The 19,988-nt window shown below is 25.2% G+C and overlaps 1 protein-coding gene across 3 annotated transcripts in view; it reads right to left on the reverse strand.

Moving 5' to 3' along the window:
- Positions 1-3,323: 3,323 nt before the first annotated feature.
- LOC102677026 (zinc finger protein 1) overlaps positions 3,324-19,988 on the reverse strand; it is a 31,549-nt gene continuing 14,884 nt past the window's right edge. Inside the window, exons 2-10 of one of the 3 annotated variants that reach the window (XM_006623727.2) lie at positions 11,662-11,781; positions 11,432-11,616; positions 10,323-10,463; positions 9,665-9,965; positions 8,410-8,765; positions 6,486-6,842; positions 4,755-5,084; positions 4,386-4,545; positions 3,324-3,640 (exon numbers count right to left, since the gene is read on the reverse strand). In XM_006623727.2, coding sequence (XP_006623790.1) covers positions 3,447-3,640; positions 4,386-4,545; positions 4,755-5,084; positions 6,486-6,842; positions 8,410-8,765; positions 9,665-9,965; positions 10,323-10,463; positions 11,432-11,616; positions 11,662-11,781 — 2,144 coding nt within the window. In that variant the 3' untranslated portion in view covers positions 3,324-3,446. Of the gene's footprint in view, positions 3,641-4,385; positions 4,546-4,754; positions 5,085-6,485; positions 6,843-8,409; positions 8,766-9,664; positions 9,966-10,322; positions 10,464-11,431; positions 11,620-11,661; positions 11,782-19,988 lie in introns of all 3 variants that reach the window. The other 2 variants (XM_006623726.2, XM_006623728.2) reach the window with 2 other exon arrangements.

The raw sequence follows: 19,988 nt of genomic DNA on the forward strand, positions 1-19,988 counted from the left end.
AACGGAGACATAATCGATGCCGATGAGCGAAAGCTGGCAAAATTACACTGTAGTCTGTGTGTTATTTCATAATACGTACATACATACATCGAGGCGAGCAGGTTGCAAATACTCTCGAATCAGAGCAAATATTTCTATCTTTTTATATCTATATTTATATATTCATATATTTATATATTTATATATATAATTTTTTTATTCTTTTAATCACTTATACGTATGTAATATTGTCTTCGTAAATTTCCTGCTTTTCCTTCTTGATGTCCTAACCCGTTGGTCGTGAAAGTACAGAATTGAGGTTTTTTTCAAGTGTGAAAATAAGAATAATCAAATTAATAGCAAAACTTAACACGAAATAAATTTTTATATAAAATTATAGAAAGTAAAAATATTTAAGGAATGCCGGTAAATTAATATATATCAAACGATTAAAAAATTGTTATAAAGAAATCGTACAAACAAAAACAAGTCAATGAAAATAAAGAACGTAACATAATGATGAGAAATAACGGAGAAAAATAACAAAGAGATTGCACAGGAACGTTAAATCGTTTACGATCGAGTTTCGAAAACTAGAAAATAAAAATAGAAGATTCTCGCGTATCTGTACCGGCCGAGGAACAGACTCGTCGCGGATTCACGGATCCGCGGCGATCGATTAGTACTATATATATATATATATATATAATATATCGTGTCATAATATTATAATAATATAAAAATATATTTCTTAACTATTAACACTATAATAAATGAGTATTATAAGCATCATATCTGGATTTTTTTATCGTAGTACGGACACGATGCCTATCGCGGATAACCGGAGCTTCTAGACGCGGAGGAAATGCAACGGTGGCGCCCCGTTCGAACACGACACTATTTTTTTGGCGCGACTCTTTAAACATTACATTCTTTGCCGTGTATCTCCGTATAATTCATCGTTTCTTTTTATCAATTTTTATCAATAACAATATATATATTTATATAATATAATATAATATATATATATCACTTGTCACTCGTGGTACGTGTAAATAAAAAGAGGCATAAACCGTTATAAAATACAATTCTCGAGTATTATCGATCTGTAGATTATATATATAATATATATATATATATCGCTTACCTATGTGTCCGAACGAATAAAATCATAAAAATGTTGTAATAATAATTTTTTTCTGTTTTAATAGTACAGTATTGGAAGCATTTAATATTATACTTAGAGTTTATGATCGGGGCCCGGATCTCGGTGAAGGGATTTTTTTGTTTTTCTTTATAACATTTTTTTTTTTTTTTTTTTTTTTTAATTTTTTATTGCGAGGTTCTCGATGCCATTTTCCTTTCAGATGTCTGAAAATGATCAGCTCATCTATCGAAATCTCTGATGACATAACGGACTTCGACAAAAAGTACGAGAGGCCATAGTGATGTTTTATGATTTATGAATAATTAAAAAGCATGTTTCTCACGGAATGTCTAAGGCATTTTTGTTTTTATCTTCCTAGGGTGTGAAAGATATTTCATTTCTAAATCGTTTTTCTTCATATGAATGATGATACGTGGAGATTCAAATATTAAATATAATGATGTTATATTTTTTAAATTAATTCTGTATATCTTTCTTTATGAGAAGATATGTAATATTTAATAGTTTAAAACTTAAGTTATCGTACTTTAATAATTTAAAAAAAACAAATATGAATTTAATTTACAAAAATGAAAAAATATATAAAATATTTAAATAATTAGAAATTTATTAATTAAGTTAATTAAAAATTAATTTATATACAAATAATATGAAGCGACCAGGAAATCTAATAAAAAAAATGAAAACTATTGATTTACAAATCGAATCTCACACATAACATTATGGATCATGCAATGACTTGGATTTTAAAGTAAGTACATAATGATCGAAAGTTATTCATTATGGCATCGATCACCGATAGATAAGGCCCAGAAACACCTTGACGCTATATATAATAAATTGTTATTTGGCCGAACCTTTTTATATCGAGTTTTAAAAAAAATCACTCGATTGTGAAAGCATATGTACGACTAGAAATTCTAGTCTCCATTCTCAATAATTTATCAGAATTAAGCTCTCTCAATTTAGCAGATTAAATTCAAATATATTCTTTTTCTGTCCGGTGTTTCAATCTTTTTCGAACATTATATCTTTAATTTTTGTTCTTATTTAATTGTATGCGCGAGCTTATCATTTTATTTTTGTTCTTTTTCATATCAACTTTTATATTTTGAATTTTTAAAACGTTTCAAAAATTTATTATTATTTAAGAATAATAATGAATGAACGAATTAAGATATTATTGCGTAATCAGTTGAAAAATATTATTTGACTGATATTTCAGGAACTAAACATTATTCTTTCGTAACTTTTATTATCGTTATTTCTTTTTTCTTAATAAATAAATTACTGGTGAGAGCAAATTTGATAAAAAAATATTCAGAAAATTACTCTTGTCATTGCTAAATTCTATTTCTTTTGTTTATAGAATATATTACGAAATTTGTTTTGTTCTTCATGAAATATACATTTGCACACGCGCAACTCCTTCAAAACGAAACTTTTTCATATCCTATATCCCTTCGCCAGTTTGCGCGTCGCGATTGAATTATATCGCGTGCCCCGTGCGAACGTGGCTAACAAATTTGTACGTTAATTAGTTTTCTTATTATTGTCATGGTATATATAATAATCTTGTTAATAAAAATACTAAAATATTATGTATATTATATATAATATATAATAGATTATTGCATTATGCATTTTTGGTACCGTTGCATATTGTTTGGTTTTTTTTTTTTTTAATGCTTGTCGACTCGAAGTCGCTGCGAAATCTTTTCTTTTTTTTTTTATTATTTTTTATTTTTCTGCTTCCTTTTATATTTTTTAATTCTTCATTCTTTATTTCATCGCGAGAACGAATTTGAGAAGAAATTCACATAACATTTGGACGATTTTGCTCTCGTTCAAACAGAATTTCGCGATCATCGAATCTTCAGTTATTGATTATAACACATTATTTTAATCTTCTATCCTTTTTTCTTTCTCTTAGAAATCGCACTGTTTCTTTTCATAATCTCCTTCAATTTTTTTCAGCTAAATATTAATATTTTTAGGCTTTAATTATTTGCTGCGTTTCACGCAAGCGTTTTCATTTTTAAAATGCGTGCACGAGTTCTTACATGGAAAATTTCGAAGCTATTTTCCATTCTTTTAATATAATTTCTGCATTGATGGGAGATATACATATAATATACGTATGATATACGTATTTTATTACGGTTCGAAGCATTTCTTTTTTTTTTTTTTTTTTTTTTTTTTTTAAATGCCGAATCCTGTATCAAAAAAGGAAAAAAAGACCGTACATACTTAGCTAAGTCAGCGAGAGAATCTTCATTTTCAACTAGCGAAAATATTTCTATTCTCTATATGGCTTGCAGTAAGAGTAACGATGATTCATGTGTTGGCTGTAGGAGCCAGAGTGAGAAAAGCGCTTGAGGCATTTGGAGCATTGGAAGGGTTTTTCGCCGCTGTGCAATCGCTTATGTTCGGTCAGATGATGCTTGTGCTTGAACGCCCTTGGGCACTCTACGCATTTGTACGGTCTTTGCCCTGTAAATATTTATTAATTTTTTAAAAACTGTATATTTATGTGTATTTATATTTACTATATATATTATATATTAATTTCATACTAATTTTTTAATTAATTAATTTATATAATAAATTTGCATATTAATTAAAAATTAATATTATCTATTTAAATCAATTGATAATTATTTGATTTAATTTTGTAAAAAAATTAAAAAATTTCGTTATTTATCAATCTTTATTAAATTATATAATCTTTAAATCAAATATTTATTACTTTTTTTAATAAAAATAAAAATTAGGAGAAAAAATAAATGGAATTTCACTTATCTATAAAATTTTTAATGTATAATAATTTTTAATTTTTAATATTTAATGATAAATTTGTCGAAAAGATATTTTCTTTATCGATTTTAATTTTATTAAATATATTTTTAAAGGTATTATTTTTAATAACTTTTTTTTACATATAGATATATACAGCGAATTTTGAATATTAACGAGAGAAGAAATGATTTTTTTGACAAATTTACTGAATTTAATTAATATAAGATATTATGTATTTTTTTATGTAATAGATAATACATAAGATATTGTATAATAATATGTGATGTTCTATTAAATGATGATATTTTATATAGATAATATGTTAATATAATAAACAATTTTTCTTTCAAAATTTTCAAGATTATTTGAAGATTATTTTGTATTATGTTTTATTAAATAATTCTTCAAATATAAAAAGATATATATATTTTATACATACCGGAATGTTCGTATTTGTGTCTTGCTAGGGAGCTATGTTTGGAAAATGTTTTGTCACAGCGATCACAAAAGTAGACACCCTGTTCAATTTCTGCTGCTGGCGAAGCCTCTGGTTGACTCGTATTTTCACTTTCGTTTTTCATATTTATTTGAGGTTGACTCTGTATATACAAAATCTTGCATTAATTAATTATTATTTAAAATAAATATTTTAATAAATATTTTAATAATAAACATTTTTATAAAAACTATTTTAACTTAATTTTTTATAAAATATTTTATATTTCATCATTAATATTTATCTCTTTCTCTTATTATTGTCTTTTGTTTTATTTGTGTATAAATTTTTATTCATCATTTTTATTATTACCTTTGAAACAATTTCTCCCGTTGGAACCGTACGTTTTGTTTCTACAGAATCGGTAGTTTCTTCATCAATAACAAGTGGAGAATCCTCCAAATCATCCGCGTCTTGATTATGCGAAGATGCATTATCGTTCTTCTGTTCAACAGGAGACGAAGATGTGAACTTTACACAGACAGTGTTATTGTCTTTGCGTACCGATTCTGTAAGAGCTTCTTTCTTAGACAAATCTAATGGTTGTTCGTATATTGTCTGACTAGCCGGATTAGCCAACGGTACTAGAGGTGGTATTTTCGATTCTCGTCGATCTCTCGCTCGGGAATTTTGGAACCAAACCTGAACATGAATAATTTGTTCATAATATACTTTGAATGGTATTTTTCTTAATAAAATAATTATACAATATGTCTACAAATTTCTATTTCTCTTTTGAAGAATTGTCAAATAATAAATGACACAAAAAATATAATAACTTTTTTTTTATTATATTTGTTTTTTTTATATAGATAATATTGATATAAATTTTTTTTTAAATTTTTAAGATTATTTGAAGATGATAAAAATGTTAACAATATTTTTGTTTATATTTAATGAAAAGCAAAAAAATATAAATTCAAAACAATATATTCAAATGATCTTATCACTATATGATTAAATCAATACATCACAAGAGAAAATATTGTACAAAAACGAAATAATATGTATTTCGCATTACATTATTACAAAATTTAATTTCTTTTAATATAAAAACAAAAGACTTGAAAATTAACAGAATATGAAGGCATGACTGACAATAAATATTATTGAGAGCAAACTCAACAATATGCAAAATCTTCAATAGTTTATACTTTCGTTGAAAGTAAATGATATTTTACAAAATAAATTCATATAAATTCATATAAAACTACTCTTCATATAAAACTAGATTTAAATAAAGTAGATTGAATATAAAAAATGAATAAACAAAATGAATTAAAAAAATTAAATCTTTTTTTATTTCGACAATATGTTCTTCATTATAACCATGTTAATTTAAGAGCACTTGAATATAATAATTTAAATTTGAATTTTTTGCTGTTTCGTTACATGAAACTAAAAATATTGTATTTCATTTAAAAAATTTTTTTCATATTATTTATTATTTGATATAAAACGACAAAAATTTAGTATCTTAAATATAAGATATCCTATATATATACTATTATTATTATAATGAGCTTACAATGATATGATTTAATATTCTACTGATTTGAATAATATTATAATAATAATAACTTCAGTAATATTATAATAATATTATAATAATATCACAATATAGTTAATGCTAATATTTAAAACAAATTCAAAATATATTTATAATCTTTGAAGAAATTATAATAATATAATAAACTAAAGATTATATAATAATTATATTAATGCCATATGCCGTATAACATTATAACAGATTAACTTTCTTAAATAAATATTTTTTTCATACTCAAATAGAAATTATTCATGTTTTATTCTAATTCTTTTATATTCTAATCTTTCAAAAAATCTAGGAAAGCTTTGAAAAAAATTATTAATATCTCTAGATTACATAACCATTTGTTAAGTCAAATTTTATTCTTTGAGGAAAAATAAATTCATAGGAAAGAAATTTAAAAGAGGAACTTTCTTTAGATCAATGATTTAGTTTGTTTGTGAAAGATTAATTGAACAAATTCTTTGGAAAATTTTTGAAGCAAAGATATACACCTGCACGACACGAGTAGGGAAATTGATGTAGTTGGCGATCATAGTGATCTCCTCTTTCTTAGGCCGAGGATTAATAGCATAGTAACCCTTGAGAACAGCCAATTGTTCATCGTCTATTAATGATCTAGCTCTAACTCTCCTTCCATTATCGTTGTGCATCTGTGTACCATCCTCCTCGTCCTCCGAGTCCGCCTCCGAACTATCCTCTGTTGTTTTTCTTTTATAGCTTGATTTCGCATTGGGCTGATTCACGTCTTCGAGTTTTGCCGCTAAACCTTCACTCTGCGAATCATATTGATCCGTCGCTGACCAATCTGGATAGTGTGCCATCTCGCTGGACATCTCGCTGTCTTGATCCTGTATAAATTCGTTTATTAGTGATCAAAAGATTCTAATTGCATGTCATTGATTTGATAGAGTGATCTAATTAAAAGAAAAATAAATTCTTTTAAAAATCGTTTTTAAATGATTTATAGCAGAAATTATTTATTCAACTACTTATTCAATTAATGATGAATTTCTTTATATTATAATTCAAATATATTTTGAGTTTCTATTGAAATATTTTTAAATAATATTAAAATAATATTATTGGATAATTATCGCTTTTTTATTCTATTAATCTTCTATTAAGTTTTTTCATTATTTCGAATTTGAGAATCGAAAGCAATTTTTTAAATTTTGTATTATTCTTTTAATAAATAAATAGTATAAATACTTGAAATATATTAAAAGTGAAAAAAATAAATAAAAATATTTATAAAACAAAAATTTCATAAAAATAAATCTTTATTATTAGATTTTCAAGGTTACTAAATAGATGTAACTTTTTGACTTTTGTATTATTACTTTTGTGTTATTTTATATTATTTTGTATTATAATGTGTAGAACAATATATATCAATAAGATTTTTACATAACCTTGGAATAATATTATAGAAAGATTACAGAAAATTGACCTTATCACCTTACACTGTGATTGTTTATAACACAAGTTTATGAGACGTCAATTATTATCAAGAAGTATATGGTTAACAGAAATATAAAAAATTTCTATAATAAATCAATCATTAAAATTTAAACTTTTTTTTTTCATTTTTCTTCCCGTCAAACAAATTAGACAATTTAATAATATTTTTAGAAGTTCAAATTTTTTCGTTATAAAGTTATCATGTTCATACAAATAATTGTATAAATAATTGCATTTCTAAAAATAATACTTCCATATAATAAAAAATTATATAATTTAATAATAATAAATAAATAATAATTATGCAAATGAAATAAATGTTAAATTGATATCATCTCACTAATTAAAAATTGATAACAATTTGTAAAACTAAATTAAATTATTAAAAATAAATATTATATTAATATATATTCTGTTATATCTCTATTATATTAGTATATGTATTATATATCTCTATTATATTAATATATAAAATATATATTCAAAAAATTATCAACGATTTCTTTTTCAATTTCATTTGCGTCACTAGATCAATGAGAGAAACATCTTATGAGTGAGACAAACAAATATTTGTTTTGTTTTACGATACGTATCTTAAGTTTCTATAGTCATATGTTTAAAAACTCAGAATTAATCTTTCAAAAACTTTCAAAAATTAAACTTTCGGTCTCATAGTGTCAAAAATAATTCTGTAACAATTAAGTGGACAAAAAGTACAATAGTTAACTATTGGGCACTATTGTATATCTATTCAGTTCAATTTCCGGAAACGTGTCTCTATTTAATCAATATCTCGGTTATCGATAAACACTATCCTCTCAATTCTATCACGATGCAAATCTCGTTATATACGATCAATGTATTATCCGCATCACATCGTAAACATAAACATCTAGCCTTCTTTTCACAGACGAACAGTAGAATTCTCATAACAATATCAACACATCATCTTACTTGATAATCCTCCTCAAACTCCCGTTTCATCGTGGCCGGCGATGTGGATAATTTCCGCACGTTCGCCTCGAGCAGTTGTTTCGTTACAGAGGTGTTCACCGTTTCGAGAATACGCCGAACTGCGTCCAGACCCTGAGGATCGGTGGGTGCCGGAGATTCTTTGCCCTCTGTGCCCTCTGTGCCCTCAGAATCCGCTGTCGACGGGCTCATAAGTTCCCGATGAGATTCGAATTGCTCGGCTACCTCGTCCAATCTCTTGGAATGTAGCTGATTTAAGATTTTGCCCAACGACGTCTGCAGAAAATAACTGCCGAAACCCATCATTTGTGGCAGAAGAGTAGGCATATCGTAAATACCTGAAACAAAATCGTTTTATTTTATTATGGATTTTTCTAATTCGTATATTTTTACCAAGTTTAAGTTATTATATGCGAAACAATTTGCCAACTTTAATTGGATAATGAGAATTACTTTTTTTACTTCATCTTATTTTTTCCAATAGACATTATTTTGAGAAATTAAACGTTTGATTGATGAATATTGAACTATCACAGAAATATATATCATAAACTGTTATTTTATGCGGTTAAATTAAAGTGTTTAAATTGAATACTGAGACAAAGTTGAAGAATATATAATATTTGATTAATTCCTTGCTTAGAATGATGCTTTCAAAATATAGATTTTTAGTACACCATACAAATTTTGAAAGTTATTTATCACAAATTTTATTATATTTTATAAAATATCGGTAATCCTGAACTTTCATTTCTTTACAATTTTATTTTGAATATTTGATATTGAAAATCTGAATGAAAATAAATCATATTGACACTAACATCTTTTAATTAAATTATAAAGCAAGAAATTAAATAAATAAGAGACGTAAAAAAAGAATAAATTATGAATTCATATTTACCAAAAATTTTCAATGTATTTGAATGAAAGCATTTAATTTATCTAAATTTTGAAATTTCTCAAAAATGTTTTTTTCTTTATTTAAATTTTTTTTATATAATTAATATACTTAAAAAATTAGATTTCCTCAACATTTTTCGATATAAATTACGAATTCAATTTAAATAAAGCAAATTTCAACAATATGTACACTTATTCGATGCAAAATTAAATAAAGTCAAATGGAGCAGTTTCTTCGTAGTCAGTATTCGATTGTAAATCGAATTCACGAATTCACAAATCATTCAAAATGCAAAAGACGACTATGGTGAAATGGAATGGCGTTATCGACCCTTACCCGCTCCTTCTCGTTGTATCTCCTGATAATCCGAGGGTGAAAGCTTCGGCAGAATAGGGAGGAAAGTATTATTATTCGCCGCAAGCAGATCGACATCGCGCCGCCCCGGCGGCAGGGATTGTTGCGCCTTTTTCGATCCGCGGTCCACGTTGCTCACATTCGTATGCCTGGATTTCTTTAAATTCACTATCAGGCACTTCTTCGAGGTCATGTGACTCGAATACGAGCCCGAATGGGAAAAACGTTTGCCGCAGTTGTTACATTGGAATGGCTTTTCACCGCTATGAATGCGAAGGTGCTCCTGGGAACAAAAAGGAAAAATAAAAATGGAAATTGAAATATTGGAAAAAAATGGAGAAACAATGGTAAGAACTAATAGTGAATATGAAATTAATTTTGAGGAATATTCGTTCCAGTGCAAGTATATTGATTAATGCATTCTATGTTTCTATTTTTTTTTAAAGGAATGACAATTACATAAAATAATATAGAAACATTCTGTTATGGACAAATTAAATATTTAGAAATATTCTATTATAGGAGAAATTATATCAAAGTCAGGCAGTGCTGTGTGAAAATAAATCATGAAAAGGAAAATAAAGAACGAAAATAACGATGTACGAATGAGAAATGAAAAATAAGGGTGCACTCGTAGTACCTTGAGGTGATGCTTAAACTTGAAGGCTTTCTCGCAATGGGGACACTTAAACTTACGAAGCACGGCACTCTCATCATGGCTGATCATGTGTCTCTGGAGTCGGTAGACGTTGGCGAAGGTTTTGCTGCACACCTTGCAGGACTGCAAAAAATTATTGATTAATATTAATATCAAGTTTGTCTGATAGATTATAATCTTTTTATTAAATGATTATTTATTTTCAAAAATATATTATTTTTCTCGTTTATGATTCTTTTAATTACTATTTTATTATGATTTTTTTTTATTTATATATTTCTACTTATATATATATTCTATTATATATTTTTATTTATATATATATTATATATTTACTAAGAACAAATATTATTTCAATTTTTTCATTTATATCTAATTTTAGAGAAAAAAACAACGATAAAGATAAAATATAAATTTTATATATTAAAATTTTTTAAAAGAAATAGATAAATTATAAATAGAAAAATATAAAAAAACTTATTTGTTCTTGGAATCATGTTAATTTAACCGTTATAAGCGTAAAATAATAAAGACAAATAAAAATATTAAAGTAAACATTGAAAGCAGACATGCGTTTATCGCGAGAATGAACCTCTTTAAATCTTATAATCGCACAGGTGTGATGATACTGTTTTACATAAATTTAATGATGAATTATACATCCAACAATAATATAAGAAATGCGTTCTTGCATATATACGCAATAATAATAAATAATTAAAACAACGATTTTCATCCATTTCTATACGAAGCATTATACAAATAAGACAAAGATCATTCTCAATTTTAAGAATCATTAATCTCATCATCGAAACATATTTTAAACCTCTTAAAATCCAATTCGCTTCTTCTCCTTAACCATTTTCTATTATTATTCGAACATCTTAAAATAAACTAAAACAAAAAAAAGGCATCCAACACAAGAAAAAACAATTATGTAAAGAAAAAAGCGAACAAAGATGAACAAAAAGCGAGAGAAAGGGTGAGAGAAAGAGGAATATATAAAGAAGAATCAGCAAGCCGGTCGCGCATGATCGATAATACACAAGGAACAATGGAGTCCTCTCGTCCTTGACGTTAGTTTCACTCACCACTTGGGGGAATTGAGCGTTGAGATCGTTCTTGTCGATGGCGTACGAGGTCTTGTGCGTGTCCTCGAGATGGAGCTGAAGCACGTGGACGTCCCGACAGAGGAAGCCGCACTGGGGACACCTCTCGCCACCCTGTTTCGTCGATCCGCCCTCACCGCTGCCACGGCCACCACCCCCACCTCCTCCTCCTGTTCCTGCTCCTGCTCCACCACCGCCTCCACCACCACTACCAGCCTCGCTACCTGTCCCGCTGCCACCTCCACCCCCACTTCCTGTGGTTGGCGCCCCAGCCGTGCAACCTCCGCCCACCTCCGCGTTCACGACACCTGCTGCCTCGTCCTCGCTGCAACCTGAAACACAACCAGCCACACGTGCACTAATGTTTCACCTTCTCTCTCTTTTCTATCTATCTGTATCCTATCTCTTCTCTCGTCCATTCTCTGTTTTTTTTTTCTACTTCCTATCGGTGTGCGATAACAAGCCATAGAAACACGATTGTGTGCAATTGCCACGGGCCTGGTTGCATTTTAGATTTACGCGATGTGAAATAGTTCTATTATTTTCGATTTATGAAATTCTTTTCTTTTTCTTTTTCCGATTTTGATTTTCTTTCGCGCAGATTTGATTTTTTTACATTATTCTTTATATATATATATATATATGTTGATTCATTATATGTAAACATACGATTTTGTTTAAATAAATGATTAAGATTTTTTATTTTATTTGAATAAATAAATATTTTTTTGGAAATGTGATCTTGGTTTGATATTGTTTAGATTACGTCTTGGAAAACATATTCGTTACAATTATTGATAACTTCCTCGTTAACTACTTATATTACATTATATACAAGATATTAATTACATTCGTGGGAGACTTTTATTCGTATTAAATGAAACAAGACGGAAATAGAATGCAATGGCGTATAGTTTTCGATGTATATATTACATGAATGTTCAGAATAAAAATTATAATTTCAAAAAATAATTAATTTTTTATCTATTTTAATATTTTAATAGTTTTTTGAAGATAATACAATAATGCATCGATTGACTGAAAAAAATATATGATTTTATTAAAAATAAATAAGACGATCTTTATTTTTTATCGAATAAAAAATTTTTGTTAACTTTCATTATTGTAATATATTATCAATTGATTAACTTTTATTTAAAAAAATTTTTTGTTAATTTAATACAAATATTTAAAAAATCATATTGTATAAATGGAAATTTTTAATAAAATATGCAATTTTTCTTTTTTTTCTTTCTTTTTTTTTATTAATTACATTTTTTTCTTTTATAAAACAAATGTTTTTATATATTACAATTATAATAATTATAATTAAATTATACTCCTATAATTAATTATAATTATAATAATAATAATTATAATATAAGTATAATTACATCAAATTCGAACATTAATTTAAATTTCCAAGTTTATAAACAAGTTGATAAAAAAAATTAAGATTATTGCTATTATTATTGCTATTAAAATTTTTTATTAAAAATAAAATTTAAAAATATCATAATTCAATATATAAATAGGTAAATTTATAACAAGTAGCATATATTTGAAAAAATTTATATTAAAATTTTAATTTCAATTATATACCATAAAATTTTATATTAAAAACTACGGTTATTTATCATTTATTTGTATATTGCAATAAAAGAATTTGCAATTTAAAAAAAAACTTCAAATTTTATATTTTCATCCATTGAATCAAAATATGGCAACAGTGTAACAAAAATAGAGTAGTCTTATTCTATTTCCATCTTTTTCATCTAACACAAATCTTAATATTATATATTTCTATACAGCAATTTTTCTATTTGTTTTGGTTTCAAAATCGATTCTTTAAAGATTATTCTACAAATTTATTAACATTCTCTATATATAAGAAAAAAAATGGTTATTTTTAAATTTTGAAGAGATTTATAAAAGAGATAATATAATAAAATAGTTGAATAATACGATTGTCAAGTGACCTTGATCAAATTAAAGTTAAATTTTCGGTAAAAATTAAACTTTCGATTAATAGAAAATGTTTTTTTTTTATTCTCTCCATACAAATTATTCATTATTCGAAGAAATATTTCAAATAAAAGTTATTCTGTTTCCAGGAAAACGTTTTATAATGGATATAAATCTTATTTAATTGTAAGAGTAGCCTCTAAGATTTCAAAGCGACTTTTGTTTTTTTTTTTAAATAGCCTATATATTATCATTTAATCATACACGTAATTTATTTCAAGGTGAATTCATTATATCTTTCAAAATATAAGGTGTTCCATTCCGTTTATTTTGCAAAACTTTATCAACATATTCTACGAATAAAAATAAAAAAATGTTATATGAACATATATGATATTTTGTTCTTATTTTTATTCATAGAATATATTGACAAAGAAAAAAACTGGTTCATCTTATATATAAAAGCGGATTTAATTTTCAAGAAATTCAAGGTGTTACAAGTTTCATATTTTGAGCCTCGATCAAATTAAACAATAATTTAGTTTTTATTTGATTTATTTTAAATAATTTAATGACAGTTTCTTTTCTATTCTTTTATTTCTATTATTTTCAATTTCAGTGATTAGAATATGTGATTGAATAATATACACATGTATGAATTTCTATTTTTCGAGATCCAAAACGATCCTCCTCCGCCTATGTTTTAATAAGCCATCATTACTAAAATTATTTATATTCATTATTCACAAAAACACCAAATTCATTTTTTACATTACAAAACAATTAATAATTAAAAAATATTATAATTATAATAATTATATATAATTAAAAATATTATATTAAGAATAACAAATATATAAATTTTTTAATTTATAAATATTGATTTAGCAAATGATATCAATTTAATATCGTTATACTTCATTCTAAACAAGAATATTATTATATATGGCGTATGAATTTTTATGATTGGAGACAAGACGGAACGACATCAGTAAAATTCAGAAGATATCGAACGTTGTTTGTAACGCGGTTTAAGATCGGTGTAAAACATAGGACGCGAATATCTTCTTGAACAAAACCAATTGAAGACGGAACCACTATACTCTCTGCATCAGTGACGTTCATAAATATACAATCACGCATGTCTCGAGCACTTTTTAAAGTGGTAAACGACGTGATACATATCTTTTCAAACTTTCGACTCGTGTCGAATTATGTTTTGACGTTTTTAATCTACATACGATGGAGAGAAATAAAATCTTAGTAGGTATCTTTTTTAATGTGAATTATCGAATTTACATTGATAAGACATTTTTCTTCATTGTAATTTCATAGTCCCTTCGAAATTTATAGAATAATGTAATTTTAGACAATTTTTATTAAATTTTCATTAATTTTTTTTGTTATTGAAACTTAAAGAATATCAGAATATGATTCATTATGAAAGATTAATTAAATTATATAGAATAAAACATTTAAATTAAATATATTCTGTATTTATGACAACATCAAAAAATCTTTTTAAAATTATATTAAATTATATTTTTAAATTATATTATATATATTTGAAACAAATATTTCTTTACAATATATTTTTTAAATATATTTTTTATTTTTTATAAAACATAAAAAAACAAAGCCATTAATCTTAATAATTGCACTGTTTTTTAAAAATATACACTAAAATTTATTTTATTTTTATTTTTAAATTTGTAGGAATTATTGTTTGTATTATCATATTACTTAATCATTTCTTGAAATGATTAAATCCAAGAATATTGTATCGCGTATTTTAATTTTCCATATTAAACAAAATTAATATTTTATGAAATCAATATTCAATAATCAATATAAGAAATCATCCAATCAATTTCTTAGAAGAAAAAATATTCAAAGTTAATTACTGCTATATGTGATATTGAATAGGCATATGTCTCTTCTTTATAATTTAATTTTTCTTATAATAGATTAATAATATGAATAATAAATATCAACTTCATTTCATAATTAAAATATTCATTCATTTTTGTTCTAAATGTATCACTTTTTTTAAAATTTATTTTTGACATAAAATAATTAAATATTCGTTTATCTTTACGAAATTTCAAAAGATTAATTTTCCTCACATTAAGAAAGTCGCAATTAAAATTATCAAATATAAATTTCGTTAAAATTAATGTTTAATCGATATAAATATTATCTGATATATCTTCAACTGTGTTCCATTATAAATCAGAGTCAAACAAATTTTCTTCGGCAATCAATGTGAACTGTCAAATAAAAGAATTTCGAAGAATCAATAGACGAATAGTTTGAATCAGGAAAAATTGTTATGCTAAGCAAACGAAAATTTGATATTTAACAAATCACTAACTAAAATAAAATTTCATTGAGTCAAACTCTTTGAACAGAGAGAACAATTTTTTTTTCATTGAGTTAATTTCCGGATGAGAATAGTTCAAAAATTTTATTAGCGCATTCTTTATAACAAATCATCAATAGTTTAAATTATATAATAATTGTATAATCATTATGAATCATTTTTTAGAAATGAAATTTAAATTAAGAAAATTGAAATTTAAAGAAACAAGTGAAAATTAATCTTTTAATAATTAATTTGAAAGTGAATATATTGAATAATGATGCAGATATATATTAATGAAAGTAATCTTGATTTATTTTAGAAAATTTAAAAATTTAAAATATTGAAAAAAATTGAAATGGAGAAAATTTAAGGTAGTATTTAATAAAATAAATTTTACGAAGATTTGAATATATCGAAATAAAAGATTCGTTTCAAATTTTTTTTTATAAATTTTTAAATCTCTTTGTTTAATCTTTGTTATATCTAAATATAATTATCTTATAAGTAAAATATAATATATAAATGTAATATAATGAAAGTAAATAAATAGATATATACAATTACATACTACGTTTTTATATCTATAAAATACAATATTAATTTTTCCAAGAACTTTTCTTTTTTAGTAAATTGTGAAATAAAAAATCTGTTTTTATCAAATTTAATATTCTGCTATTAATATTCAAATATACATATTTCATTTTATTCATAATTTGCTAATAGTAAAAATTTTATTATTTCTGCTATTTTTTTCTTTAAGCCTTATTACAATTATTATAACTCATTTGTTTTATTATAGCGTACGAATAAGTGAAATTTTTTAAATTTTTCCACAAAACAAAATAAAGAACAAGAAAAGAGCAGCACGTACGAGTGGAAAAACAAGAGGCGAGAAAACGGAAGTCACGTAAGTATGTAATCTCGTTCCACGAAGCGCGGACTAGTCCGTGCACCGCGAGATGCGAACTTTGCTCGCATAGTAGGCCGATAAAACGTCGAAATGGGTCAGAGCCGTGACCTTTCCTGCCTTCCTATACGTACCGTTCGAGGATCACTTTGAAAAGCAACGTATTCCATGACTGCTGCCACTGATGATAAAGAACACACGATCACGTTGCACGAAAGATCGTTACGAAATCCACGATAAGCGATCTTTGTATAATTACTTTTCGCCGATAACTTTCATCGAAAATTTTATTCGCGAAGTTAATATATTTTTAATCGCTCGATTGCGTCGTTGATGCATATGAATATATTGTACATTAAGATTATATCTTTCATTATTTTAACTTATTAACTCTATCAAGACTTATTTAATTCTCTTTCGTTTTAGGATAAAAAATTCTTTTTTACCCCTTTTTATCATTTAATTGTTAATTAAAGAAATATATTTTTTCGCTATCCTTTTTTGTTAAAAAAAAAGTAATAAAAGTACATAAAGTAAAATTTGAAATCTATTTTACTGAACGAAATAAAATATATTTATTATATTATATTATAGTTATTTGAGCATTTGAAAATGAGTATATAAATTATGTGAAAATGATATAAGTTACATTTTTAAAAAATTGAGACAATGATAATTCCTTTGCTTTGAGAATTATTTTCATTGATAAAGTATTTGAGTAAACAATCTAAGAAGTATTTAAAAATGATTAAATAAATTTTTTACTAGACAAAAATATAATCAAGTTTTATTTATAATTTCACAAAATAAGAATATTATCGTTCTTATATACTAATTATATAACTAAAATAGCATTAATATGAAAGAATTAAAGATTGTATATATTGATTAACTGACATTGTATTGTATCAATGTAATATTTCATTTGTAATTGTTTTTCAATCAAAAGTTTATATTATTGAATTCTGTTTTGAATATTATATTTGTTAAAAGAAAATATTGAATTGTTAAATTAATAAAATAATAAATAAATTAGTTTTCTTAGTTTTCTTTTCATTATTATTTTTCTTATACTTACATTCTACAATTTTATAAAAATTAAATTAAAGTATTTAGTTATTAGTACTGATAAAATATTCATTTTTAAATCTTGTGGAAAATTTTTTTTTTCTATTTTATGTCCTTAATTCTATTTCTTAATTCTATTTTATATCCTAATTTTCTATGCAATATCAATTATATATATCAATATTATATATAATATTTATATATTATTTGAAAAATTTTTCTGATAATTATGCGAGCTTAAAATTCATAAAGAATTGATATAATTTCATTTTTTTCTTCAATCAAGTTGCATTACTGAATGTTATTTTAATTCATATTTACTAGTACTGAACTTGTTATATAATAATTGATAATCAAATATATTATTCAGGAGAAATGAGAATTCTATCAATCGCAAAAATTATAAATGTTCTGTGTCGTAGAATTAAGTCCGCCTGTCAGAGATTTCTTGAAACGAATAGGATAGAATCGATCCATCCAAAATGGACGTTATCTTAAGCGTGAACTGTCTAGCAATCGAGACTGCGTGCAGATGCGTATCTTACAGCGGCTGTCCTCGAAAGAAGAGGATGCGCCATCAATGACGTCAGAGGAATGCAGAAACTGGTCTAACAAATTGTAAGTAATATTACACAATCTCAGATTCATGTAGATCGAGACGATCAACTCGATCGTTTCTCGATCTACAGAAAATTTATCCGATCAACAAAATAGCAATATTGTAAAATCGTAATATAATCTATTAAATAATATAGTCTATTAAATAGGCAATACCAATCAAAATTTGAAATGTAATCTTAATATTTTTATTTTAAATGCAAAATGAAAGGAATTTTTATTTGTATATAATAAGATTATTATTTTAAATGTTAAGATTAGATATTAAATATTGAAATTGGAATTAAAAATTAAATAATTAAGATTTTAATATATTAAAATATAATATATTTAGATTATTCATCCCTATTTTCTTTAATATTATTTTCTCTTTCGTAACATAAAATTAATTAAAAAATTTTAAATAAATTTGAATAATCCTAAGAAAATATAAAATAATTTAATATATATGTATGAAACAAATGAACCATTAACTTTTTATAAAATATGTATTTTAAGATATAAATTTAATATTAATATTATAAATATAAGATAAATTTAATATTATAAAGATGTCTACATTTCATAGCGTCTCAATAAATAATTATAATATTATTTATAAAAATAATATATTTAAAAAAAAATGAAAATTTCAGCAATAAAATTATGATAACAACAAAATAAATCTCAAGATAAATCAATCTTTAAAAATTATTTATCAATAACAAAATTAATGATTTATTACACAAAAAATCAAACTAATTGAAAAATTTATGTATTACTTTTTTAATTACATTACTCTGCTATCAAATTACTAAAATAATAATTTTTATTTAGTCAATCTATAATATCTATATTTGTATATCAATTTACAAATTGACTCTCCAAATCTCTAAAATCTCTAAAATAAAAACAAAAGCCAAAATAATCATCTATTACTACTCGTTCGCAAATAGAGCACAATGTTTCTCCATTGATTGGCCGAGATATTTGCACAACTGGCGATCGCGAACAGAGAAGAATCGTAAATAGAGATTGGCTGGAATACAGGTAAACGGCTTTAACAATATCGTTACATCGTTCTATGCAAAAGTATCAAAGCCTTTTCTTCTCTCTAATGCGCCTTTTATCACGGCATATGTGAATCTACGCCAATTTGAATCGGTATATTTTATTTTTATTCACACATTATTCTCTTTCTTTTTTATTCGTTGAAAAGTGGAATACGGATCATGATTGAAAGGTAGAAAAGTTCTCTGTTCAAAGGCACAAAACGATGGCTTATTTTTCTTGTTTGCGAATCATCCTATTATTTGCATCTTTTCTGCGGAAATTATTTTTGTTGCCGATTGATTACGAGAACTAAAAGACAATGCGAAAAAATCAATGTCGATATCGAATGGATTGAAAAATATTTTTTGAATTTTTAGCGATTTGTTACTGATTTTTATTTCTTTCTTTCTCCTTTCTTATTTATTGTGATTCTTCTTCATTTATTGTACGATAATACGCAAAGAGTTTAATTTTAAGAACTTACTGTCTATCAAACCGCAACAGACGCTTCCGGAGATTATCGTATAAAATGGCACAGTACTTACCTCCGGAAAGTGGGTAGCTTTCAACCGCAAGATCAATTG

The sequence above is a fragment of the Apis dorsata genome, unplaced genomic scaffold (genome assembly GCF_000469605.1).
Source record: "Apis dorsata unplaced genomic scaffold, Apis dorsata 1.3 scaffold_935, whole genome shotgun sequence".
Classification (NCBI taxonomy): domain Eukaryota; kingdom Metazoa; phylum Arthropoda; class Insecta; order Hymenoptera; family Apidae; genus Apis; species Apis dorsata.